The following is a 24,716-nucleotide window of genomic DNA, read 5'->3' as shown; positions in this document are numbered from 1 at the left end:
AATGTATGCTTGACTACTACTTTCTGCTTTTTTCCCGAATAGAATTAAGAAGTGCATCTAGGTCCTCTTCCGTCAACTCTTTGTTAACTTTGTTTGCAGAACTGGTCATATCATTAGGTATTTTGTTGCATTCGGTTGCGCTAGAGCAATCTCCTATTCCTATTTTAAGTCTTTTTTTACGTATTAATTCTGCACGCGCTTCCATCTGTATCCTACGCTTATCCTTAACAGTTTGATGCCGCTCTCTGAGTTGCTCCGTCTAAAATTATAATGAGCAACATAGAATTTAGAGAAATGGTCGATCAATCATACTAGAATATAGACGATTATTTCAATAAATTACCTCAGTTCTAAGCTTTTTTAGCTCCTCCATTTGTCTTTGCCTTTCCTCCTCATCAGCCGAGAATTTGTAGTAACTCACACCCTTTGTGCGGATTTCTATTTCAAAAATTGCTACATTAATATAAAATCTTAAATTCAATTATAGTATTATCAAGCACCTTTGGTATCATCGTAGTGAATTGGGCCAACTATGTTAGTCAAAGGAGAAAAGTTAAGAGAGGCCGAAGACTTTGCAACTTCAAATATTATAATACCTATATCTTCAACATCCAATTTCGATGGAGGCCTTCGGTCGCTATCTTGAACGGTGTACACTGGATACTGTTGTACATCTCCATAGATTGGCCTAAAATGCAAAGGTATGGGATATTTTAGATAATCTAAAAACGAAAAGAATAAATAGCAGCAACACTGACGCTAAAGATGGCGATTGCTCTTTTGGCACTTGGGATTTACGGATTTTTCGAGTACGCCCAAATTCATCTTGATACTCAACCAAGGGATCAGCTTCCTCGTCCTGTGTTCAAAGTTTAGCACCTATTCGATGGTATATAAAGAGTATATCTTACATTATCCCTAGCGTTCTCCAAATCATTGATAGTATCATCCTGTTCCCACATTTTACGCTCGAAATCTACTAGGAGTTCTTCTGCAGCATTTTCAGGCAAATCTATAATTAAATTTTAAAAAATGAGGTACCCTTCGAATATAAATATAGACATATCTTAAAGCCCTACCCTCCATTTGGCTCATTTTCTCATAAATTTTGGATTTGCGCTCAAGTGCCAATCTACTTTTTTCTATGTAATCTTCTTCATCGGGCTCCCGTAGTGAATAATCACGCTGTGCGCGAGACTCAACACCCCTATTGCGACGAGCCCATTCTTTTACACCCGGTTTTCCCGATGAGGAGCGAGATCGCGGAACATCTTTCTTGTATGAAGAGGCCCCATTTGTAGTTATTCTGCGTCTCTTTTGTTCCTCCGAAGCTTTGACTAGTTCTGCTCGTAGATCTACCAACTGCAGGTATGTTTTCAACGTGAGCAAAGATTAGGAGTACTCAAAATAAAATAGAATTTATCAACCTACCGATGAAGAATTGATTTCAATTGGTTTGGATCTCTGCATTTGCGTATTAGTATAGAATATTATTGATATTGCACTTTAGAAAGCTAGGCAAGAAAATTGCTGCGCCACAATTACCACATACGAAAACAAGAGCACTCTTCTCATCATCTACAAAGACAGGGAAGGCCATCAGTTGTTACAAATTGATACTTTATGCGACAAAATATCATCAGCGAAAATGTAAGTAACATGATCTTCTGCATCCTTAAGCGAATATTTTCTTTAAACATGTAATGTTTCATTGCACTTTTTTACCATTTTATATTTCATTTAGAAATTCTAGAGAAATTTTCGGTTTTTCTTATTATCTCCATTTTTTTTACGGTATAATGTCTTGCTTCTCAAGTTTCTTTGCATTTTGCACCATATATTAAGGAGTCCGGATCCTTTGGCTCGGATCGTCGATGCATATTTATACTGTGTTTTATTTATTTTCTTGCCTTCTTCATTTTATATAGACCTTTGCGGAACCGTTTCTTTAACATTTTTAATACGGGTTCTTTTATTTTGAACATTAATTTCCTTCTCGGTAATTTTCCATTGATTTTTATTTATATTTCAAATTTGATGATTTGATTGATGGCTTCGACCATTGATGGGGTAGCTAATTTCTTTTTGATCTCAATAGCGCAAGTTAATCGATCGTGATTTGCAATTTTGCAAGTATCGTCCACCATGAAGCGTAGCAATGAATATGTTGGCCAAGGCCAAGATAACTACAAAAAGCCTAGGTATTCTCAATCTGGCTATGGAAATTATTCCATGTCGGGTGGAGGGGCTGGTGGTATGAGCATGAACGATATGTACGCCCAATATTCTCAGATGCCTGGAATGATGGCCCAGTATTCACAGGCAGCTGCAGGTGGCACCGGCTACGCTGGATACACTGGCTCTTATACTGGTAAACGCTCACTCCTAATAGTAAGTTTTTTTCGCTAACTCGCTTGCTTTTTTAGGCTCTTTTCCCTATTCTGGTGCGGCACAATACGCAAATATGAGCCAGTATCAAGCGGCAATGCGATCTATGAATTCACAGTATGCTGCTTATGGAGCAGGTTATGGCTATGGTGCATCCCAATATTCTCAAGCTGGTAGTGGTGGAAATATCCCATGCCGTACCGTGTATCTTGGGAATGTTCCGGCAGAGGCGCAAGCAAGCGATATTCTGGATCACGTGCGAAGTGGTCCTATCGAGTCGATGCGCATGTTGCCCGAAAAGAACTGTGTCTTTATCTCTTTCTTGACCGTTCAATCTGCCCTCGCATTCTACCAGGAATCGCAGCAATCTAAGCTTACACTTCATGGACAAGAGATTAAAGTTGGATGGGGTAAATCCTCAGCCGTTCCCCCGACGGTTGCGGTGGCAGTACAGAATGGTGCGACCCGCAATGTGTATCTGGGTGGACTAGATGAGAACGTGACCGAAGAAAAGCTCCATAATGACCTTGGCAAGTTCGGTGCCATCGACATGATCAAAATCCTTCGGGAAAAAAATATTGCGTTCGTTCATTTCTTGCGCATCATAGATGCTGTGAAGTGTGTGAGTACGCTTCCAACAGATCCAGAATGGTCCGGCCGTCGCATTAACTATGGCAAAGATCGCTGCGCCTTTGCGCCTAAAGTTGCTGGGCAAACTTCGGGTTCGGGGACCTCGACTCCTGCATGGAACGCCATGAGTGGCTATGCAAATCCATACATGTTTGGGGCTGGATTTGATCCTTACACTATGGGAGGTGCAACTGGAGGTGGTCAAGGTTCTGACGCTGGCCGTGGGTCCAGCGTTAGTGCAGAGTCATTGACTGCTGCAATGGAGCCTATGGCTCAGCGCACAGTATATTTAGGGAATGTACATCCAGAGTCGACCATGGAGGACCTATGCAATGTGATTCGCGGAGGAATTCTGCAACAGATGCGATACTTGCCAGATAAGCACATTGCCTTTGTGACCTTCATTGAGCCGTCGAGTGCTGCTGTCTTTTACCAGCATGCCAATGACAATGGGGTGGTATTGCATGGTCGCCGTCTTCGGCCTGGGTGGGGTAAACCCTCGCCACTTCCTACTGCCATTGCTACTGCCATACAGCAACAGGGGGCGACACGCAATGTCTACGTGGGTGGCATCGATCCTGCGCTGGTGACTGAAGCAAAACTGCGGGAGGATTTTGGCGAGTTTGGCGAGGTGGAATTGGTCAATATCTTGAGGGAGAAGAATTGCGCGTTTGTCAACTTTACTTCGATTGCCTCTGCGATCAAAGCAGTTGAGGGGATACGCGTGCGAGAAGACTACCGACTGTGTCGCGTTAACTTTGGAAAAGATCGCTGCGGACATCCCCCGAGAATTAATGCAACGATGGGTGGTAGATCTGGGATGACGGATAACGGATCTGGCGATACGACCATTGTGGTCAGTGGTGGAGACAATGGAGGCGACACGGGCGATAGCATTCATATTGTCCCGACGGAAAACGCTAAAGATAACGACTCGGGCTTCGACATAGCCGATCTAGAGGATGAGTATCCCGCCCTGTGAAATTGGCACACTGACTAACGGGCTCCCCGTATAATTTTGGAAAATAATTTTTCCTAATTTTTTTTTTCAGGTTATCAGATCCATTTTATTCTTTTTTCTTTTATTTGCATCCGACTCCCAAGCTAACTGTCCACCAAATTCTAAAAATACTATTGAGCTATCTGTTATGTGTAGTGATATCTGTTTGTGGTTTTCAATTATATAATGTGGTGGGGGAGTAATAAAATTTCAAGATGATGTTATCCGCACTGTATATGATAAAATCACGTTGACCTTGAAAATAGAGTTGATACTTGGGAAATAGATGGGATTTCGTGTACACTAGATATAGTAATGAATTGCCCTGTAAAACCTTGGTTAATCTCACGTGCACGGGCATCTCTCGCAAATTAGTTGAGCGTATACCCCCAAATCAAAACTTGAATATGGTTTCTTGGCCATCACGATATTTCATTGTTTGCTTAGAGGAGTAAATCAAAAAATAAAAGGCGCGATGGTCGACCTGAAAATTAGCAACTATTTATCACTCATCCTCTATACAAAGCCTAACTTAATAGATTTATTATTCTAATGAAAATATCCAATATTTCTTTATTTTTCATACTGTATTTTTGTTTATTTCCAATCTAAAAATAAAGACTTGTTTAAGAAGAGAGTGCGAAATGGGAGTAACAAAAGAGGTCCATAGAAGTGTCACTGTCAAAATACAGTGCGTCTCGAGTCTAGATTGATACAAAGAAGCCAGCGACGACACCAAGTGCCATGGCAGCGATACCGTGGGGGGCAAAGGAACGCACCCCACCTGCCACCGATGGCCTTGCGGTGGGCGACATGACGCGGGAGCCGGACATAGTCATCGAGATAGAGGGCATCATAGATGAGGGAATCATCATACTTGATGTGCTCACCATGGATGTCATCATGTTGGATTCGGACATGCTCATGGACATGCTTCCCACGGAATCCGTTGCTGCAGCGGTAGCAGTGACGGGGGCAGTGGCCGTCGCTGTCGCGTCGGAGACGCCTGGGGTAGCTTGGGAGGCCAATTGTTTGTCGTCTTCTTTCTTCTTCTTCTCCATGGTCTCTGCCTTTTGAAGTTTGAGGTCCTTTTCGGGCACTGCCTTGGCTTCAGCCCTGTGGACGACGTAGTCCTGGGCCCAGCTGGCGAGAGCACTTGGAAGGTTATCAAGGGAGGACTGGACGGTGAACGTGTCGCCCTGCACCGCCACTTTCTTCTCCCCATTTTCGCTCAGTGCTTTCTGCACCGATTCTTTGGCTTTGTCCATCTGCTCTGGTGAAAACTTCTCGCCATTTGCAGGGCGAATCGTGATACTGACCAGCATATCATTCTTCTCTTGAGCGGCTGTAGGATTATGGGGGGGAAGGGAGAGGGTTGGAGTGATGACGACAAAGAAAAGCAGTAGCATTCAAACACTTACCAACACCCACCGCCAGGAGAGCAGCGAGTATAAAGACGCGATTAATGGAGAATTTCATCTTAAGTTAATTTAAATGCAAAAGGGATATGTTCTCAATAAATGAAGAAGGGGGGGGGGAATGGTTAATACAAAGAGTAATGACGGGTGGGGGTAGCAAGTAGGGGTGGGTTGAATATAGTCCTCTGAAGAGTTTGGATAGGTATGAAAAGAAGAGTAGTTGAAGGAAGAAGGGAAAAAGAAAAAAAGCAGTGCGCAAGGTATGAGAGGGTATTTATAAAAGGGTGTTTCGGAGGAATGTGATATTTCCTAGAAAGGGCGGGTGATCGCCTATTTTCCTCCTCTTTGTCAGTCTTTATTTTGTCTCCGAAATCGGCCTCTCAGGAATCCTCAGCGCGGATTCAGACGACGTGCCGATGTCAAACGGTATGGGATTGCTGTCAGAAAACACTGGAAAAAAATTGGAAAAAAAAACCTTCCGGTCACGGGGGAAAACGCAGGAATGGGTGGAAAATGGACGAAAGCGAGACGATGCCGGCCCCATTCTCCCAGTTCCCTGAAAAGGCGCGAGCGGGAAAATTCTCCACAGCGATGATCCTTACTCTGAATGGGCCCGGTCCTGCTCGCTCCGTCTGTTGGCTAGGAGAAATTCCAGCTGCATACACTATCGATCTCAGCGCTGGCGTTTGTCACCAGGAAAAAACAAACAACACCGAATAAAAACAATAATCGGGCCAAAGTGGTGGAGAGATCACTCGAACCTTGATTTAAATCGTGATCAGGTGCCGGATCATGGAAGTGACGACGCGATTTCCTACATCGAGACAGGCGGGGCGCCTGCGGTGGCATCGGTGCGGCATTTATTTCCTGCTCGATGGGAGGCCCCCGACAATACTGCACCCCTCCATTGGGGCTGAGCGCCAAAGCAGAGGGGAGGAGGAGGAGGAGCAGACTTCTCGGCTGGCGGCGGCCAGCCGGTTCTCAGCGAAGGAGCAATGGTGGAGAGAAAGCGGCCCTGGGCCGGAGTTATAAATAGGCCAGAGACTCCAGATCTGGGGCTGCTGTGGAGCATTGTTGAGACTAGGATGATCTCTCGAATCCGACAAGCAGATAACCAGGGCCACCGCCATGACAATGGATCACGAGACTAACCCTCTCCTCAAGAGTTAGAGTTTATTGCGCTAGGTTCTTTTTTTTGCCACCAGAGATGGCCTGAGAACCCCGCTGGCAGCCGCCAGAGAGGCCAGGAGGGTGGAGGCTTGCGCCTATTAGATAATACTTTTTTGGCACCATATGACAAGGGAAAAGAAGGGAAAAGAAAGCCGCATAACTTCCACTGGGGCCACCCATTCCAAGTCCTTGGGTAGTTCTCTCCTTCGGTTGAATAAAATAAGATTCAGGGCAATGAGTCACAGGTTGAAAAAGTATGATCTCTTTACGGTTTTTTCTTTCCCTTTTGTCATGAACGCACTGCGGCCCTTGTTCTTTTTTAAAAAAAAGAACTATTCCGGTGATCTCTCCGCTGTTTAGGGCACGCCTTCCCCCTGTCCCCTTGTCAAGCAGATTTAGGTTGGATTGTTTTTCCGCGCAAGTTTGCCACTATCCCTTATCTCTTATAAATATCAGCCTCCCCGCATCTTTTTTTTTTCCTCCTCTTCTCCCCCTTCTATGTCGTATTTCATAAGCTTCCACTGCACTTTTTTGTTTCACGTCCCCATATTTCTCAGTCTCCCAGCGTAAGGCGTTCATCACCTAGAAAGGCTGTCCTGGTCGAAACACTCTTGGGACATCGCTTACATAACCCAGTCCCCCCTTTCGCAATCCCATCTATCATAAAATCAAGGCGTGTGAGCACTAAGGAGAGTTGATTTACTAAGCATCGAAGCAAAATACATAATCTAAATAGAGACACCGGTAAGTTTTAAAGACCATTTGGGTTTTCCCATATCATCTTTTCTACCCGATTTTGCACTTTTGATCTGCAAACAGCCTTCTACTACTTCCTTTCTACTCCTAATCCCGTTTTTGCTGTTTCACAACCTAACCCCTTCCCCCCCCTCTTGGTGACACACGACCATCTGAAACTAACTTTATTCCCATCATATTATTTAATACTTATATCATCTTGCTGCTCATCATTGCCCTTTCTCGCTCTTCCTCGTCCTTCCTCGCCCTTCCTCGTTCTCCCTCGTTCTCCCTCGTTCTCCCTCGCTCTCCCTCGCTGCTTTTGTTCCTCTGCACATCTTCTCCCAATCTGTCAACTTACATTCTTTCTCTCTCTCTCTCACCTCCCATTCTTTAAGACCGACATTAATGGAACCCTCCACGAGCGATATCGACCCTCCGCGCTTCCGTCCTCACCCCTCAGAATTCAAGGTGAAGAGTGTCAAGTACGCAACAAGCCTGGATTCCCGTGGCTATATGCCTGGTAATCATTTTACCGCAAAGGCGCGCTAGCGGATAAATCTGATCCTTACCCACTTTCTAGTCTATGAATACATCCTTGATGGCCCATGTGCATCGGCTCAGCCAATTATGTGGGACCGCGAAACGGGCGAAGTGCACTTCACCAGCATATGGAAACTCATTGGGCTCTCCAAGGCCGATATCGTCAAGGTGATCGATTCGAACCCGGAACTGCAGGCAAAGAAGATACGCGGCGGTTTTCTCAAGATCCAGGGCACCTGGTATGAATTTTGAAGACTTGCGTATTTAAGATGTTGATTAACTTTCTTTCATAGGATCCCCTACGACCATGCCCGCGTGCTGGCGATTCGCACTTGCTACGCCATTCGACACGGCCTGGTGCCTCTATTTGGCTCTGAATTTCCCAGCGAATGCTTGCACCCATCTCAGCCAGGGTTTGGGTGTCTTCTTCTTAAGCCGTCCATGCCGACAAACGGCCATCGAGTTGGAAAACGCCGCCGCTCCCCCTATGCCAGAACGTTGTGCATGCAGCGTAATAACATTGCACTCTTTCGGCCACCCCTCTCTTCCTGGATTGAAGACAACTCCCGAGCGCAGAGACGTAGAAAGCCTCATCTCCCTCCTCCTCTGCATACCACTCAACTCCCTCCGCTCCAGCTCCCGTCTCTTCCTCAGCCCAAGTCTCCTTACCCTGCCCATCGTCTTACGTCCCCAATCCTCTCTCCACCAGGGGCAAAGAAGCACAAGCCCACATCTCCCCGCGGAATGGAGTTTCTCCTTAACGACTCGGACGATTACAAAACGCCAGAACCAACTCGGAGCTGGGGGCCAGCCTCTCCTTCCTCCAGAGGATCTCACACTTCTCACTCAAGTGCCGATGGGCCTATGAGTAGAAGCCTAATCACCCCTTCGCCTTCCCCACCCCATAAGCCTATCACCATTTCGCATCCGTTAGTCTGCAGGAGCCGTCCCGCAGTCATGTTTGTTCCCGCCGAAAGGTCCCAGGTTTCTCAGCCGCTGGCAGGCGAGGGAGAACGAGATATACCCAAGGATATTGCTGACACCATGACTGCCACTGTGCTGCTGCAACGCCTCTCGCAGGATGATGGCCGGCGCCCATTTCGGCCCTCCCACGAGACCTCTCTTCCCCGCATGGTCACCTTTGGAGGAAGAGATTACTCGGTGGTTTGGACGGAATAGAAGCCGCGAAGTTATATGCGGCTAGTAAGATATCTCACTCTATATGTCTGTATGTGTATGTTTATCCCTTCCGCTGTTGTATTTGATTTGCCGGAAAAGTATCCTTCCTCTATATTTTTGTGTCTTGTGGTTGTATTTATTCTTAACTGCCCATTACCTTGTAAAGTAACCTTGCTCTTGTCTTGTGTTGGTTTTTGTTTGCTCTGAGTCACGATATCTGTTAGTTTATGTGAGTTTTGTATATACCATTTGTTAAATGACTAGTTGTTTTCTTTGGTCAAACGTGAAACCTTCTGTCTCAGTTTAAGGGAGATAATGGCCTTGTCAAAAAAGAGAGATAATTTATAGGAAAAACAAGTGGTTGATAAAAGAGGGGAGTTTAGGGGACAGAGGAGGGGGGGGGGGGAATATAAAGTGGTATATAGAACATAATCATCTACGTGTGTTACTGCTCCACTTACTAGTTTTTCATAAGGTCCTTTATCCTCTTCTGAATGGAAGCGGCTTCCTTAGTCCAGTCAAGGAAGAGTATGCGCACCAGAAGAAGGCATCCGGATGCTCCAATGCCCAGGGCAACACCAGTCCAAATTCCAGGAAGGCCAACTAAATTCCAATTCAATTCAAAGGCAAGTAAAAGCCCAAGGAACACTCCTATGACGCAGTGGCAAAGTATCCGGATGACTGCAACACTGAGCTGTTTCCCGCAACCGTAAAGGATTCCCGACCAAACGACAGAAAGACTCTAGGTATATCCAAACACTTGACATGAGTTGACTTTTAATGAAACTATGTCGAAGTCAAGCAGCTCACCCAGAAAAATTGCGTCAATGCAACCGGTGGAGTTACCTCGCCCAAGATTAAATACAAATTGTTCTTGGTCCCATAGGTTCTCACAACAAATCCCCAAAACGCAATAGCCAGCGCACTAAGAGATGCGTATAGTAGTGATAATGCTAAGCTCAATCGTGCTATTTTGCGAGCGCGGATAGGTGACTGTAATCCAAGATGGCCACTGATAAGCAGAGTGGAGGCAATAGCCAGTGAGGAGGGGATTATCATACAAAAAGATACTACTGCCATGGAGATAAGCTATGGATAACATATAAAAATGTTGTAGTGTGAAACCTGAAAATGTCCACAGCTGAAAGTAAATTATACCTGAGCAGCTACCGCGTTCTTTCCAAATATACCGGTGAAAAAAGTGAGTATCTCTAAAGGGAAATCCGCAATTGTTCCCACCATCCCAGGGAGTCCAAGCTTCAGCAGGTTCCAAGTACTGCGAATATTTAATTTTTCCTTCCAGTTGGCACTCCATACCAGGGAAAATTCTTGAGCTTTCCCCGCATTGCGCTTTGTTATATAAATACTTAGCAGTAGCAAATACCTGTGGTTAAGCGAATGGTTAGCATAGTCATTGAACAGACAATAGTGGATAGACCCTGGATACCAATTAATCAGCGAGTTTGAAAGAGCTGACCCAATAATATGTAAGCGGAACAATCGTACAAACACAAAATTCACAAGCAAGCTGAGGGGGATAGATGAGGCAACAATAAATGCGATTTCCCTGATCATCCCTGGTGTTCAAATTGTGATTAATACATATGAAAGGAAGGCAAGATGTAAAAAGGTGCGGCTTCATACCATTTACTTGCATGTATTTCCTTACACATACATACAATAGGCTTGGTAATAACCCAGGCCATGCGAAATAAATATACAGCTGGGCAAGCCGGGCTATGCGCTGTTCTTGTCCAAACTTTTCTAGCAGAGATTCAGCACGAAGCCTATTAAGGGATATTCCGATATATGATCAGTTTACTTTACTATCATATTGTGACATTTTCGCAATATTGACCATAAGAAGGATATCGGAAAGATAGAGAATCCGATCGTTATTACGGCCGTTCTTTGGAGAATTGTATTCAGTTCTCTTGGATTAGACCAGGCAAAAGCTTGAGGTGCAGTTGAGTCCAAGACTAAATATTTAAGAAAATAAATAAGAGTTCAAACACAGGCATATGGAAGTGTGGAGAGAGCTCAAAAATATTACACGAAGAAAGCCCCCATCCTAGCGCTAGGCCCGTGATCTGAAAATGGTAAACATATTAAACCAAGCTGTTTGAATGATCCATAAAAATTTAGGATATTACCATCATATACACACTAGCAGCTGAAGCGGCTGCGAGCTCTAATCGTACAATATCCCCCAGTTACTCTTTTACCATGAGTATGAGTAAACATCAAAAAAAGTACATACCCTTGCCATCCAAAAATGCTATACAAATGAAATATGGAAAGTGTGAGTGAGACTTTGCGCAATATCTCGAAGTGAAATGAGTGGTTTTACCTAACCCCCATATTTCTACAGCTCTTAATGCAATTTGGAGTCCGTAAATGATTGCTAACCAGAGGCTTATGTGAGTAATTATTCGGAGGTCACTCTTTCGTAGATCCTCCTTCAAACTACGGTCGTCAGCCTCTGCAAAGCCTTCAAGTAAATGAGAGGAGTCTGCTTCCTCTTGCACTACAGCGTCGGGAGAGAGAAATGTCTGGAGACTTTCTGTTGATGTGGATGAATTAATGTAACCTAATGGGTAAAAGTTGGCAGGGATTCGCCGTCGGAAGGAGGAAAACATCTATACTACTAGGATGGGTGATTAAATTAGTTTTGGGCTGCTTCTGATTTTCAGCTTAGCCCTTCGACCGAAATAACTCAAAGTAATCAGCAAATTAATGCAGTTGTCATAAGCAGTGTGGCCATGCTTTTCGTAAGATTAATAATTTGCAAATTGGCTCTCCGATCCACGTTTCTTCACCACTGGTAAATGATATTAGCCAATCCTTGTTGAGAAAATACGTGCGCTTGGAGCAAAATACCAATATTATAAAGATGAGATGGAATAAGGAGAAGAAAGAAAAAATAAAGCAAGGAGCAGAGAGAGGCGAGGGAGTGGTTGGGTATAATATAAGTCATACATGGCGAAAGCATACAACAAATATAAATAGAAAAATAAATATTTTAGAGATACTTCCCAAGGACACTCATGGCAACAATGCCAATATACATGGAAATGAAGCAGCTGAATTTCAGTGAGGGTCGCAGCCTGCGGAAACTGCGGTTGTGATTAATCTCCATAGCAATTAGCTCGACGAATACTAAGGAACACAAAATTAGATTATCCAACAATAAATATATATATGCCACGAATGGACAATGACAAGCAATATTGAATACCTGAATACATCAGAATCCCTGCAGCTAGGGAATCAAAAATAGCCTGTACCAACAGGCCCGCTCCATAGTTTCCTTCATAGGTCCGATGCACCCCAATACCGATGCCGATGCCAAGCGGAGTGGTAAGCGCGAAAACTAGAGCCATGATCAAAGGTTTCGCAAGGCTATTGTAGTTGAGTTCGGCGATCCGTGTGCCGAGTGCGACTCCCTCAAAGAACTGGAATTGGGTTATTTAGTAAGGGGATAAAGCAGCAAACGCAAATGGTTATCTTTTACCTGGTGAAAAGAAAGCGCAATAAGCAGGGTTATGTGCTCTCTTCCTGAAGTCACCCCCAGAGATACTCCGATAATGATGCTGTGAAGCAAGATACCGAATTCGAGCATCAGCGTACCAATGTGTCTTGAAGCGTCCTTTCCTTCGAGCAAACCCGCCCCATGGTGATGGTGGTGATGGTGAAGCTCTTGCGAGTGTGAGCCAGAAGAGATGCCATCTTCCGCACCCGTTTTCCCAGTCTGTGTGCCATATTCTTCAAGGGTCTGGAGAGACCCATTAGAGTGCTCACTGTGTTGCTGTCGGTGATCATGGTTCTTAGAATAATGGTCTGCCCTTTCGATGGCTAGGTATTCGATCAACTGAATGAGCATTGCAGCAATCATACAGAAGACCGGCGCCCATGCGGAAAAACCACGGAACCCACTGGGAAGGCAGGGCGATGCAAAGCGAGCAAAAGCCTCGAGTAGCATATGAACGAACCTAGTTAAAGAACGCTAATTTAGTAATCCTATCTGGGGTACTGTGTTACTCGTGGATACGTACGCAGTTGCCAATATCACCCCTGTGCCAAAAAATTTTCCTAATAATAATGCGTGGTTTGCCACGCTCTCGGTCCTGGATGCATATCGCTTCACCCCGATGGGGATAAACACACCTAGACTGCCCGCGACCAATATAATGAAGAACCCTGCAATTTGGAGATTGGTGTTGTAGTTTTCTACAACCACAGGCCGGCAGAGCTCGGCAATTTCGGCCTCCGTCACTAATGAGATGAAAGGCAAAAATGAGATGTCAGAGAATCATCTTTAATTCTATATGAGTAATTAGTATTACGTTCAGGAGCTGAGCCGTGTGAATGGCCCGCGTGATTATGTTGTTCCTCACTGTGCTGTTCGTGATTGTGATCATGAGCATGGTCTTGTGAGGGAGTGGGGGGAGATGTTGGGTTGGGGGAAGTAGTAGAGTTGGGGGAAATGGATGATAAGGTTGAGGCGGAATTTGTGGGAGCAAGAGACCGAGATGGTGACGTTATAGAATGGTCATGATTATGGTCATCATGCACTTGGCGTTTCTCTCGAGGCACCACTGCCGCCGCGTTCACAGTCAACAGGATTAAAAGTATACATAAAGTAAAAGAATGAATTTTCATTTCGGTAACAATATAATTTTATAAATGAATTCAATGTGAAAGGAGGCAGAAGGGAGGGAAAAACTATGTGTTTATTTTTTATCGCAATTTTCTGGTGTCACCTGTGCGGTCCTTTTCATTCCCCCTTTCTAAGCGGTACAACTTACGCCATTGCGTACCTTACCGCCTTCGCTGAGTACCTTGCCGGTAGAAATTGGGATTCATTAGGTTAGGAATCGACATTCTAAGCAATTTTATTGAGAGAGAATTTCCAAGTTAGAACTTGAAACCCACAATTATCCACAATCGTTTTAATGTTTTTGGCGAAACGATGGTTGTTCTGCGATCAGGCTGCGATAAACTATATTCTGGAAAACAAATCAGGAAAAACACAAACAATTCAAATGGCGCTAAAAAAATAAAAAAGATAGCTTGACAGAAGTATAAATGGATACTTCAATATGCAGGAAATCTTATTCCATAGCCGTTTATACTGTTTGTTTTGCAATCACTTTCTTAGGCTGGCAATACAGGATGCACTGTCAGTTTACAGTTCTTGATCTTTGATTACTTATCTTCGCGGAGTATTCCTCGGAGTTAAAAACATATTCTCATGATTGAATTGGCAGCATTTCAACCCGTCCTAAATGGAGTAATCCATACTTTCTCAAATTGAAAAAGGGCATTCTAGCCCCTTGCCGGTCAACATATTTTTATCTTACAATATTTTGTCGAAGCATCACAAGAGAACTTTAGGGTATTAGTGTACATACTCACAAAAAAACCCTCTTTCTTAAGGAATATTTCTATTTCGTAGTGAACCTTCAAATTCTAGCTCGGTTTTCTTCAATAGCTCCTCGGCCTCCAGGGTGAGCTCGGACTTTCTCCCATGTGATACGCGCAGATCATCTATTGCTTGTCGCAGGAGATTAATTGGTTCCTCAAAACTATCATTTTCTGCAAGTAAATGCAAGATCAATTTAGCAGCAGAAAGTTGAAGGACCCCAAGCAGTGGATGGTGAGGAGGGAGCAGCTGATGGAAAGCGGAGAGAATCGAGGTTGTATGCGATAAAGCATCAGCCCAACGTTGGCGTTCAATGTACAGAATTTTTAAAAGTTGACGAGTGCGCAGCAATTCATAGTTGAGCGAGTGCAGCAGCGGAAATTGGAGGGAATAGGTTTCTTCGAGCAAATTGATCGCCTTTTCAGGATCTGCAAGAAAATTAAAGTTAGAAAAAGAAAATCATAAAGAATATTATGGCTAAGAAAACATCCAAGTCAAAACATGCCTATCTTCTGAAATGCAACCGCCTTTTCATATTTCATTTGGCTAAATTCCTGTTTCTCGCGTATCTCATGAACGTCATATTTGGTTATATCTCCACATTTGGCGCATATCTCATTGTATTCTTCGTCCTCGGATAGCGGATCTAAAGTTGCGAAAGGATTTTGAAGATTAACATTGGATATCTTTTCAAAAACAAAATGCAGCAATGGGGAAAATATACCTAACGGGGCAAGTCCCCCAGAGCAATTTTGGTTGCTGCATTTGAATGCACACCTCAGGTCTATATCACTCGGCTAAATAGACAAGATATTTTCTAGTTCATCACAAAGATACGTGGATATAATAAGCACTTACTTTGCGTTTTTGACAGAGATCGCAGTTGCAAATAAAAAAGTACCGTTCTAATAGCTCCCGCCGTCGCTCCTCCGTGGGTAAAGCGATATCAACATAGCTTATTGTTAACTGTTTTATATTTGTTGCAGTAAGCCATCTAAAATTGCTTTGCACTCAGGGGATCGAGGGCATTACCTCCTCACCCTCCTCAATGTCTCTTAAGCAGCGGATCACCATTTGATCCTCTTCAAACATGGCGATACAGTTTGGCCAACAAGAGTGGTTAACCATGGCAGCCAAAGGATATACTCCCACCCCTATGCCGACACACTCATCGTCCACGACGGAAAAGCTATTGCATGTGAACTGATGAAGAAAGCAGTGGCATAAGCAACAGGCAAATTGCAACCCCATTGTAGTTCTTACCCTACAAAACAAATCAATCATACTTGAAGGTGAAAGGAGTAGGCTCGGTGGCAACACTTTGCTCACTACCAAACTCATCTGCCCGAAAAGCTCAAGCTTCGAGCTTAGGAATTTAGATTTCACTATTATGCAATAACTAAAAATTAAGGTCGTGCTCGGTATCAAAAAGGCTGCATGCGAAAGCCTACAGTTTTCTAGATTCTCAACCTCTTCAAACTGAAAACGCCATAGAGTTAGAGATTGAAGCTACTTCTTCCAAAAAAATATTCTCACGGTGGCAGGACTCTTATTTCGCCGTATTAGCACGCGGCATATAGTACGTATCGCTGTCGGCACGTGGCGTCCCAACCTAACCCAATTGGCGCACTCTTCCTTATGAAAGGCGCTCCATTCCTCAAGCTGACACTTCTAAGGGGTCATATATTGGTTTGAGCAGCTGAAATAGCGGGTTCAAATAAAATGAGTCCTCACCTTACTGCAGTAATGAAGTACCTTGCACGAGGAACATCGGTACATCTTTGAAGCCGACTGGAAACATCTCGAACAATTCCTTGTCAAATTCTCATCATCCACCACTGCTGCATAAGGCAATTCTCTGAGAACTACGTCTCCGCGAGTGAGTCGTTTCCTAGTGACAATTCCTCTTCCTCTCTTCTCAATATTCACGATTTCAAGCTCTTTTCTCTCTTTGCGCAATTTTTCCAGAATTTGGTTTGATATTGATTGATCCACAGAAGGCGCCTCCTGACTATCATTGCCTGGTATTGTAAGTCGAGATTTGGAATAACTCAATTCCAGCACTTCCTCTGGAATCTAAACGAGCAAGCAGAGTAACCAAAATGAAAAGCATGATCTTATCACATATCCATTAGAACAAACCTCATCGGCAAAGCTTAATTTGGTAAAATTTTGCGAGACCGATGCTTGCTCACATGAAAAGGGCAGTATTTCTGAATCTTCTTGCTCCTCCTCTGCGGATTTCTTGCGATAGGACCTCTTTCCTCTGCTACTGGTTTTTATCATTGCGAGCCCGTCGCGAAAGCACTCTTTAATTCTTATGCAGTCACATTTATAATTGAATACAAATTTATCATTTAGAGCTACTTCGACAAATCCCGAAATCTGATCCCTATCCTTACATGAAGAGAGCTGTATATCGGAGATTACAGCGCGAAGATTAATGTTTTCAGAGCTAGCTGTAGCCTAGGCTGTATTGAGGTTGGATTTAGAAAGGTTGATTGTATCCAAAAAAATATTTAGTAAATCGCGGAATATATAGTTTCATGCTAAGAGAAAAGTTAACAATATAAAAATTTATTCAAATAAAAGACATAGTTTAGTGTTCGAACAATGTATTTTTTAGTCGTCCTCCATCTCTGCTTGCAATGCATCCTGGAAATGAGAAAAAAGGGTCCTTTTTAGCTTTTCTATTTGAAGCCAAGTTGCAGAGAGTTATAAAATTACCTTTGCTAGTTTCTCAGCTTCTTCGTGTAAATCTTTGGGCACAAACTGGTGTCTACCTTTGCTCTCATCACACACCCAACTCAACTCCAGCTCAAATTCACGGTCTTTTGACTCGTCATGTGCGGTATAAATTCTGTATGCATAGCAGAAAAGAGTTGGCAAGTAGGCCTCAAGATTTTAGACTATCTAGCGACTTACATGCGAGCAGCATGTTTAACAGCTTCACGAACAGTCATTTCCTTCAGGTTCAATTTCTCTATCTCGGTCTTCGCCACTTGTCTACCCTTGCCCGTAGCACATCCGTTGTAGCCCTATAAGTCGATTTAGGTCAGATTTGAAGGGGGGTTTAGATGCAATATAGGATGAAATACCCAGTACACTCCAGAGGGTTCAACCATGAAGAGCTGAGGACCCTCACTATCCATAGCTCCCACAATCGCAACGCTTCCAAAAGGCCGCACGCTCGAGTAAAGTGTGTAAGCTTGGGCATAAAGGCCGAGACGATCGGCGATGGTCTAGCGAAAAAGACTATGAGGCTAAAATCAAGAATAAAAGAGCTATCCAGTTTACCTTTCCAGGAATGGGCTGACGGTAAATGTCACGCCATGATGAAGCTTCATCTCTTGCGCGATTAATAAGGTGGCGGCCATCGGCTAAAAGGCCAGCAGTTGCCTATATAAAGCAGTGCACACCATCCAGGTCAGAATTTTGGAAGCTGAAGTGATCATTTATGGCTTACGATTCCAATATGCGTGTCCACGTTTTGAATGCGGCGATTTGCCCCAGGAACTAAAAGTTTTGATTGAACGATCTTCTCCACCGCCAGAACCACTCCATCTTTAACACGCAAGCCGATCGCAGTGCTGTTACAAAAATAACCAGATTAAAATTGATGTATTGAGGCAGAGACACACAACTCTGCACGCAAGCTTCAAGAAAGTCTACCCGCTATTCTCCACAGCCTTTCCGGCATATTCTACCTGGAAAACGCGACCGTCGGGTGAATATGTCGATACTGATAGATCGTACTATCGAGGAAGAAGAGGAGGATGTCATGTTATTAGACTGGCATTAATAAGAGTAGGGATCCATGGACTTACTCCTGTTCCAATAGAACTCATGGTTTAATAGGCGATTAAATGACCGAAATGAGGAGCTTGTTAATTTTTATTCTTCTCAACTGACGAACGCGTCACCCTTTGAAAAAAGTCTTCGCAGGTTTCTTGCGCAAGTGCAAACGTAAGCTCGCCTGCCGAATTTGGGTGGCTTGGATTTGTCCCGTCGACTGTTTTCGGGGAGAAATCAAAAACCTTAGGGTATTAGGAGGAAAGGTAATAGTAGTCCATATATATATATATATTTTCAAATAAATATATATGAAATGTATGTGTATGTAGTTAAAAAAAAAAGCGATTGAAGAAAAGTCTAAAAACTAGTACGCTGAAATATTCTAATGCATATTCACATAAAAATTAACTCGTATTACTCCTTTACAATGCGGGCAACCAAATCACCGGCAGAAATGGAGTCTCCCTCCCGCACCTCAACGTGTTCAATACGTCCGCTGACGGGTGAGCTGAGCACCGTCTCCATCTTCATCGCGCTCAGAATGCAAACAGGGTCGCCAGCACGAATATAGGCGCCGTCCTTTGCGCGTACCTCCACCACCACCCCAGACATAGGGGCACCAATGTCTCCGGGCCGAGAGGGATCAGCCTTCGGGCGGGTGATCTGCTCAGTGGCAGCCGACTGGTCCTGCACTCCAACAACACGGGCCTCGCCGTTCAACTCGAAGTACACGTCCCTCTTTCCGGTGGCATCCACCGGTCCCACCGTCAACAACTTGACGATGAGAGTTTTGCCGGGCTCGATCTGCACCTGAACCTCCTCGCCGATCTCAGGGCGAGCAAGGAAGTAGCGGGTCGGCACAACGGAGAGTTCACCGTATTTTTCTATTTGGGCGCGATACTCGTGGAACACTTGTGGATAGAGTGCACAGCTGATAACATCCACGTCGCGGATCGAACCTTTGCCATAGCGCTCCTCTAGCTCCTTATGGAGCTGTTGCAAATCGAGCGGGGGCAGTGAAGCGCCGGGGCGGCCTTCAATGCGCTGGGCATCCCGGATGATTTTCGAACGCAAAGGTTCAGGGAACCCGCCGTAGGGCTGTCCAAGGTAACCTTGGAAGAACTCGACAACCGAGCGTGGGAAGCTGAGGGTTTCAGCACGCTCAAGCACATCCTGCGCACTGAGTTTGTTCGACACCATGAACTGGGCTAAATCTCCCACCACCTTCGAGGAGGGGGTCACCTTGACGATATCTCCGCAGAGTTTGTTCGCTTCCGCGTAGGCGATCTTGATCTCACGCCATTGGGTACCAAGCCCAAGCTGCGCGGCCTGGAACATGAGATTAGTGTATTGGCCACCGGGCATCTCGTGCTCGTACACCGACGAGTCGGCTGCCTTGACATTCGCCTCGAAACAGCTGTAGAGCATGCGTGCCTGCTCCCAGTAGGTATTCAGTGCTTGCACATCCTCGAGACGAATCCCCGTGCCAAGCTCGGTATGCTCAAGCGCACCAACCAGAGCCCCCATCGAAGGCTGTGAAGTCATGCCGGACATGCTGTCGATCGCCACATCGACGATATCGGCTCCGGCCGCTGCGCACGCCAACATTGAGGCCACACCCGTCCCTGCAGTATCGTGGGTGTGCACATGGATTGGTAAATCGGGATATTTTTCGCGGATAGCTCCGACCAAAATACGCGCAGCCTCGGGCTTAAGAAGACCCGCCATATCTTTGATGCCAAGCACGTGAATGCCCTCCGCTACCAGCTCTTGAACCAGGTTGAGGTAGTAGTTGAGGTCGTGTTTTGTGCGCTGTTTGTCCGCGACATCGCCGGTGTAGCAAATCGTTGCCTCGACCACACCCCCCGCCTTTTTAACTGCATCGATGCCAAGTCGCATATTCTCCATGTAGTTGAGCGAGTCGAAAATACGGAACACGTCCATTCCGTATTTAACGGCCTTCTCGCAGAACTCGTACACTACGTTGTCGGGGTAGGATGTGTAGCCCACTGCATTAGCACCACGGAGTAGCATCTGGAAGGGGATGTTGGGCACGAGCGCACGTAGTTTGGCCAGGCGATCCCACGGGTCCTCGTAGAGGAAGCGCATCGCAACATCGAAGGTGGCCCCACCCCACATTTCCAGTGAAAATGCATTTGCAAGTGCGTGCGAGGTCATGGGCGCGATCTCGAGGAGATCAATGGTGCGCACGCGAGTCGCGAGCAAGGACTGATGAGCATCACGCCAAGTGGTATCCATGATCAAGGTTCCCTTATAGTTGCGAACCGCGCGGGCGAACGCCTCCGGCCCCTGCTCGACAAGGATCTTACGCCACCCCTTGGTGCAGGGTTGGCTTAAATCCATGCCTGGAGGGGGTGGGGGCAGCACGATCGGAGTGCGCAAAGCTGGCTCACCCATTTGTCCTTTGATTTGACTTCCGTTCACGGCCACATCGGCCATGTAAGCGAGCAAGCGTTGGGCGCGGTTCTGCGATCGCACAAGCTGGAAGAGTTCTGGAGTGTCATCAATGAACGTGGTCCAGCAGTTGCCATTCATGAAGACTTCGTGGGTCAGCAAGCGCTGCAAGAATGGGATGTTGGTCTTAACTCCACGAATGCGGAATTCGACGAGAGCCCGAACGATCTTGCGGCGTGCTACCTCATAGGTCGAGCCCGAGCAGGTAACTTTGACCAGGAGAGAATCGTAGTGGGGGCTGATAACAGCCCCTGCATAACCGGCGCCTCCGTCAAGGCGAACCCCATTTCCACCGGCAGAACGATATACCTCGATCTTTCCTGTGTCAGGCTGGAAATTGAGGGAGGGGTCTTCGGTGGTTACACGGCATTGGATCGCAAAGCCTCGCAGCTGGATGCGCGGTTGAGTGAGTCCAAGCTGGTGTAAGAGGGCGCCCGCGGCAATTTGAATCTGAGCGGCCACGATATCAATGCCCGTAATTTCCTCGGTAATAGTGTGCTCCACCTAGACAGGTCACGCAAGAGAGTGGTTAGGGATAAGGCGGGATGGGTGCAACGAGCGGGTGCAGTTACCTGAATACGAGGGTTAATCTCAATAAAGTAGTGGCGATTCTGCTGGTCCACCAAGAACTCGGCTGTACCTGCGTTGCGATACCCTGACTCCTTGGCAAGAGCAATGGCATTGGCCAAGATGGCCTCACGCACGGCCGGGTCCAATGTTTTGGCTGGAGCAACCTCAACCACCTTTTGATGCCGCCGCTGGACCGAGCAATCACGCTCAAACAAATGGATCACATTTCCCGCATGGTCTGCAAGAATCTGGACCTCGATATGGCGAGGTTTATCAAGGAATCTCTCAAGGAACACGGTGCCATCGCCGAACGCGGCGAGAGCTTCTGATTGTGCGCGTTTGAAGGAGTCGGCTAAAGACTCGATGTCACGCACTACGCGCATACCTCTGCCACCGCCACCCATCGCCGCTTTGATGATGACTGGAAGCCCATACTCCTTGATGAACTCTTGCGCTTCTTCGAGCTTGCTAATGGGGCCGGGCGTCCCAGGCACAACGGGCACATTGCATGCCATTGCCAGCTGTCTCGCCTTAGTTTTATCACCCATTTGCTCAATTACCTCGGGAGTGGGCCCAACGAATGCAATCCCAGCCGCCTCGACCTTCCTCGCGAACTCGGCGTTCTCAGAGAGGAAACCATAACCTGGATGAATCATCGAAACATCGTGCTCCTTGGCAATGCGCACAATCTCATCAATTGCCAAGTAGGCACCTACAGGGGTGAATTGGCCGGGGGCTCCAATTTGATAAGCTTCGTCCGCCTTATAGCGATGCATGGATAACCGGTCCTCATGGCTAAAGACGGCGACTGTCCGCATAGAGAGCTCGTGCGCTGTACGGAACACTCGGATGGCAATTTCCTAATGGGAGAGTAGGGAGCAAACAAAATTAAAGCATAAGTAGGGAGGGAAAAGATCGCTGGTGAATTATGACGTATTACCCCTCGATTCACCACCATAATCTTCTTCATGTGGCCCATCACTTGGCTGCTGTGGCGGATGGAGTCCACTGAATGTTCATGGCTGAACCCGGGTGACATTTGTTAGCTAAAAATCCGAGAAGAACTGAAGTTTAGGATAGTATTGTAGATGAAACAGCCAAAGCAAAGAAATATGCAGCGAATTTGTATCGAGGTTATCTTAGAATTCACGTGTACCAGAATTGATAACGAGAAATAGAAAAGGGGACATACCTTGTTTTATGGCGCGAAAAAGTAGGGGGGATTAGGCAAATTCCAAGAATTGAGTGGGGAGAAGTTGCAATTTAATATATACACACGTTAAAAAGATGCAAAGGAGAAACAGCAGAGGAAAAAGAATAAAGTAATGACTTTCAGTATTCATAATCCGAATCGATTAATATTTCCCACGATATTTTCCGTAAAAAATCTGGAGCTGTTCTCTGAAGAAAAAAAATAGAGGGCGCCAGGAACAGTGGATACAAGTGTCAGAAGTAAGAGGACAATAAGAAAAGAGCTCTCGTTATAAGACGTTCTTCGGTCATTTTACAGCGTATACCCCAGAAAGAGGGCTAAATTATCCCTTAGCGTGCTCCCTCTAGACCAACAGTTTCCCCCCCCCCCCCCTGGCCTATGACGGATGTCAATTAAGGATTGATATTGACATATACAGGGGACAAATTCCGTAAGATTGTTTGGCATTTATTTCAGTCAATAGGAACACGAAAACGCTAAAAAAAGACCGAGGTGAAGAAGGGGAGAAATACAAAGAAACATTAAACAAGTATGAATAAGCAGAGAAAGAGCGTCAGAGCCATTATCCGGCGGCTCAAGAGTGTCCCAGCGCATTACGGAGTATATCACAGCGCCTCGCTAACACCCCCAGGCAGACCTTCTTTTGCTCGCGGTCCATCCGGTTCAGTAGCTGCAGAAATTGTGATTCGTCCATGATTTCAGGTACAGCAACCGGGGGTTTCCCCGAGGAGGCGACCGAAGAAAAGCCGTCCTCCGTTTCGGCACAATACTCATATTTGAAGTTGCCGGCTTCGCGCCGCTCTCCCCTTGTGTCCTCAAAGGCTGCGTCGCTCTTCTCAAGGTCATCCGATTGCAGCGGAGATAAGGAGGCCTGGGACATCGACGTCTGGGAGTGGGGGAAAGGGCAGGAGCCGGTCGCGGCATCGGCCGGTCCACTTGCCTCCTCGGCCAGCACAATCCCCGCGTGTTTATTCAGGAAATGAAGCGGCCGATGCTGTTTGTATTGCTTAAAGTAGAGGCCACAAGCGTTGCAAAGGGAGTGTTTGCGGTCAGGCGTCCGTCTCCAAAGGGGGGTCTTGGTAACATGACAATTGAAGCATTCAAGACTGCGCGCTGCTTTTGTGGAGTTACGGCGATTCAACGTCTTAGAGGGGCGCCTGTCCTCTTTTGCTGCTGGTGGCTGGGCCGGAACGCAGGCCGGCGCGGATTTCTTCTCGGGTGAGGAATCGGGGGGGGTAGGCAAAGGCTCTTCCTTCGGAGCGGGGGTCGGCGGGGGAGCGGAGGCAGGAAGCGAGGGTGGCGGAGGAGGGTGTGATGGAGGCAGGTCCAGCACAAGGGGGGGAGGAATCAGTGACTTGTAATTGGCATCCGATGTTGGGGGAGAAGTTTGCTTGACGCGGTTGGGAAGCTGCTCGTGATCGACCTGCATGAGCTCGAGAGGCAAAACCTGGGGGAGAGCTAAGGGAAGCTGCGCATTTTCGCTCTCCCACTCGAGCATGAGGGGATGGAAGGTGGGATCGATAGCATGTGGGGCCTGAAGGAGCCCATGCTTAGCTTGTGAATCTCGGCTGCCCAAAGGCCACGGGAGGTTCCGCGGGTTTGAATCGGATAATTCGGGCGGCAACGTGGGCGGCCAAGAAGAAGTGGCGGTGGTGGTGTACCAGGGGGTGTCATAGATGCCGGCCGTGTCGGGATGGTCAGAGGCGTGACTGAAGTCGACGTAGCAGAACTCGGGGTTATTGTCCATGGTGACTCTCTCCGACAAGATAAGCGGAGGGACGCGAGGGATATCAAGTGGTTTATCGGGAGTCCAACGGGGATTGTAAATCTATGCGAGATGGGGGGGGAAGCAGCAGCAGAAGGATCATAGAGCCAGGGCATGAACACGCATCCCATCCATCCGATCGCGGGAAATGGAGATTGCAAATCAGGCGCAACCGATCTCACAAGAAGAACAGGAAAAAAGTAATAAAAAATGAAAAGAGAACTAAGAAGAGCACACAAGGTTTTGGTACAACCTTCCCGCGGCTGTGTCCAAATTGGTGTCCTGTGTTTTCTGCTCTGTACCGCAATGTGGGCGGGGGAGCTTGGTGCAGCATTGTTTGGCTCGCCTCCCTGCTCCCCTCGCTTCCCTGAGCCCCACAGCCGGTCGGCCCTGCCCCCCCCCCCCCCGCT

At 46.3% G+C, this 24,716-nt stretch overlaps 11 protein-coding genes across 11 annotated transcripts; 3 read left to right on the top strand and 8 right to left on the bottom strand.

Annotated features, from left to right (window-relative positions):
* Positions 1-16: 16 nt before the first annotated feature.
* Positions 17-1,470, bottom strand: VTP21DRAFT_2730 (uncharacterized protein; the record flags this gene model as incomplete). Its single annotated transcript, XM_069392955.1, has 8 exons — positions 17-259; positions 344-438; positions 501-530; positions 597-688; positions 759-859; positions 912-1,012; positions 1,080-1,362; positions 1,432-1,470. The coding sequence occupies 8 exons, from the start codon at positions 1,468-1,470 to the stop codon at positions 17-19; spliced, it is 984 nt and encodes a 327-aa protein (XP_069249978.1).
* A 675-nt stretch (positions 1,471-2,145) lies between these two features.
* VTP21DRAFT_2729 (uncharacterized protein) lies at positions 2,146-4,000 on the top strand (the record flags this gene model as incomplete). The annotated part of the gene is made up of 2 exons (XM_069392953.1): positions 2,146-2,371; positions 2,427-4,000. 2 exons carry the CDS (start codon positions 2,146-2,148, stop codon positions 3,998-4,000), a joined length of 1,800 nt encoding a protein of 599 aa, XP_069249977.1.
* A 722-nt stretch (positions 4,001-4,722) lies between these two features.
* On the bottom strand, positions 4,723-5,497 carry VTP21DRAFT_2728 (uncharacterized protein; the record flags this gene model as incomplete). Its single annotated transcript, XM_069392952.1, has 2 exons — positions 4,723-5,363; positions 5,440-5,497. 2 exons carry the CDS (start codon positions 5,495-5,497, stop codon positions 4,723-4,725), a joined length of 699 nt encoding a protein of 232 aa, XP_069249976.1.
* A 452-nt stretch (positions 5,498-5,949) lies between these two features.
* VTP21DRAFT_2727 (uncharacterized protein) lies at positions 5,950-6,353 on the top strand (the record flags this gene model as incomplete). The annotated part of the gene is made up of 2 exons (XM_069392951.1): positions 5,950-6,120; positions 6,219-6,353. The coding sequence occupies 2 exons, from the start codon at positions 5,950-5,952 to the stop codon at positions 6,351-6,353; spliced, it is 306 nt and encodes a 101-aa protein (XP_069249975.1).
* A 1,396-nt stretch (positions 6,354-7,749) lies between these two features.
* Positions 7,750-9,063, top strand: VTP21DRAFT_2726 (uncharacterized protein; the record flags this gene model as incomplete). The annotated part of the gene is made up of 3 exons (XM_069392950.1): positions 7,750-7,864; positions 7,925-8,123; positions 8,178-9,063. 3 exons carry the CDS (start codon positions 7,750-7,752, stop codon positions 9,061-9,063), a joined length of 1,200 nt encoding a protein of 399 aa, XP_069249974.1.
* A 460-nt stretch (positions 9,064-9,523) lies between these two features.
* Positions 9,524-11,702, bottom strand: VTP21DRAFT_2725 (uncharacterized protein; the record flags this gene model as incomplete). Its single annotated transcript, XM_069392949.1, has 10 exons — positions 9,524-9,805; positions 9,874-10,152; positions 10,222-10,447; positions 10,511-10,640; positions 10,708-10,850; positions 10,922-11,042; positions 11,117-11,153; positions 11,217-11,254; positions 11,324-11,341; positions 11,414-11,702. The coding sequence occupies 10 exons, from the start codon at positions 11,700-11,702 to the stop codon at positions 9,524-9,526; spliced, it is 1,563 nt and encodes a 520-aa protein (XP_069249973.1).
* Positions 11,703-12,085: 383 nt separating this feature from the next.
* On the bottom strand, positions 12,086-13,725 carry VTP21DRAFT_2724 (uncharacterized protein; the record flags this gene model as incomplete). Its single annotated transcript, XM_069392948.1, has 5 exons — positions 12,086-12,222; positions 12,302-12,518; positions 12,578-13,055; positions 13,119-13,338; positions 13,410-13,725. 5 exons carry the CDS (start codon positions 13,723-13,725, stop codon positions 12,086-12,088), a joined length of 1,368 nt encoding a protein of 455 aa, XP_069249972.1.
* A 772-nt stretch (positions 13,726-14,497) lies between these two features.
* Positions 14,498-16,774, bottom strand: VTP21DRAFT_2723 (uncharacterized protein; the record flags this gene model as incomplete). Its single annotated transcript, XM_069392947.1, has 10 exons — positions 14,498-14,916; positions 14,994-15,134; positions 15,213-15,285; positions 15,347-15,454; positions 15,521-15,691; positions 15,752-15,873; positions 15,940-15,967; positions 16,025-16,159; positions 16,223-16,564; positions 16,631-16,774. The coding sequence occupies 10 exons, from the start codon at positions 16,772-16,774 to the stop codon at positions 14,498-14,500; spliced, it is 1,683 nt and encodes a 560-aa protein (XP_069249971.1).
* A 336-nt stretch (positions 16,775-17,110) lies between these two features.
* On the bottom strand, positions 17,111-18,336 carry VTP21DRAFT_2722 (uncharacterized protein; the record flags this gene model as incomplete). The annotated part of the gene is made up of 8 exons (XM_069392946.1): positions 17,111-17,143; positions 17,216-17,348; positions 17,414-17,526; positions 17,587-17,730; positions 17,786-17,887; positions 17,955-18,078; positions 18,161-18,243; positions 18,316-18,336. The coding sequence occupies 8 exons, from the start codon at positions 18,334-18,336 to the stop codon at positions 17,111-17,113; spliced, it is 753 nt and encodes a 250-aa protein (XP_069249970.1).
* A 361-nt stretch (positions 18,337-18,697) lies between these two features.
* On the bottom strand, positions 18,698-22,367 carry VTP21DRAFT_2721 (uncharacterized protein; the record flags this gene model as incomplete). The annotated part of the gene is made up of 3 exons (XM_069392945.1): positions 18,698-21,262; positions 21,331-22,188; positions 22,269-22,367. The coding sequence occupies 3 exons, from the start codon at positions 22,365-22,367 to the stop codon at positions 18,698-18,700; spliced, it is 3,522 nt and encodes a 1,173-aa protein (XP_069249969.1).
* Positions 22,368-23,115: 748 nt separating this feature from the next.
* On the bottom strand, positions 23,116-24,288 carry VTP21DRAFT_2720 (uncharacterized protein; the record flags this gene model as incomplete). The annotated part of the gene is made up of 1 exon (XM_069392944.1): positions 23,116-24,288. One exon carries the CDS (start codon positions 24,286-24,288, stop codon positions 23,116-23,118), a length of 1,173 nt encoding a protein of 390 aa, XP_069249968.1.
* Positions 24,289-24,716: the final 428 nt, after the last annotated feature.

Source organism: Calcarisporiella thermophila (assembly GCF_041956535.1).
Source record: "Calcarisporiella thermophila strain CBS 279.70 unplaced genomic scaffold VTP21scaffold_15, whole genome shotgun sequence".
In the NCBI taxonomy this organism is placed as follows: Eukaryota; Fungi; Calcarisporiellomycota; class Calcarisporiellomycetes; order Calcarisporiellales; family Calcarisporiellaceae; genus Calcarisporiella; species Calcarisporiella thermophila.
This window is presented reverse-complemented; position numbering and strand designations above follow the sequence as displayed.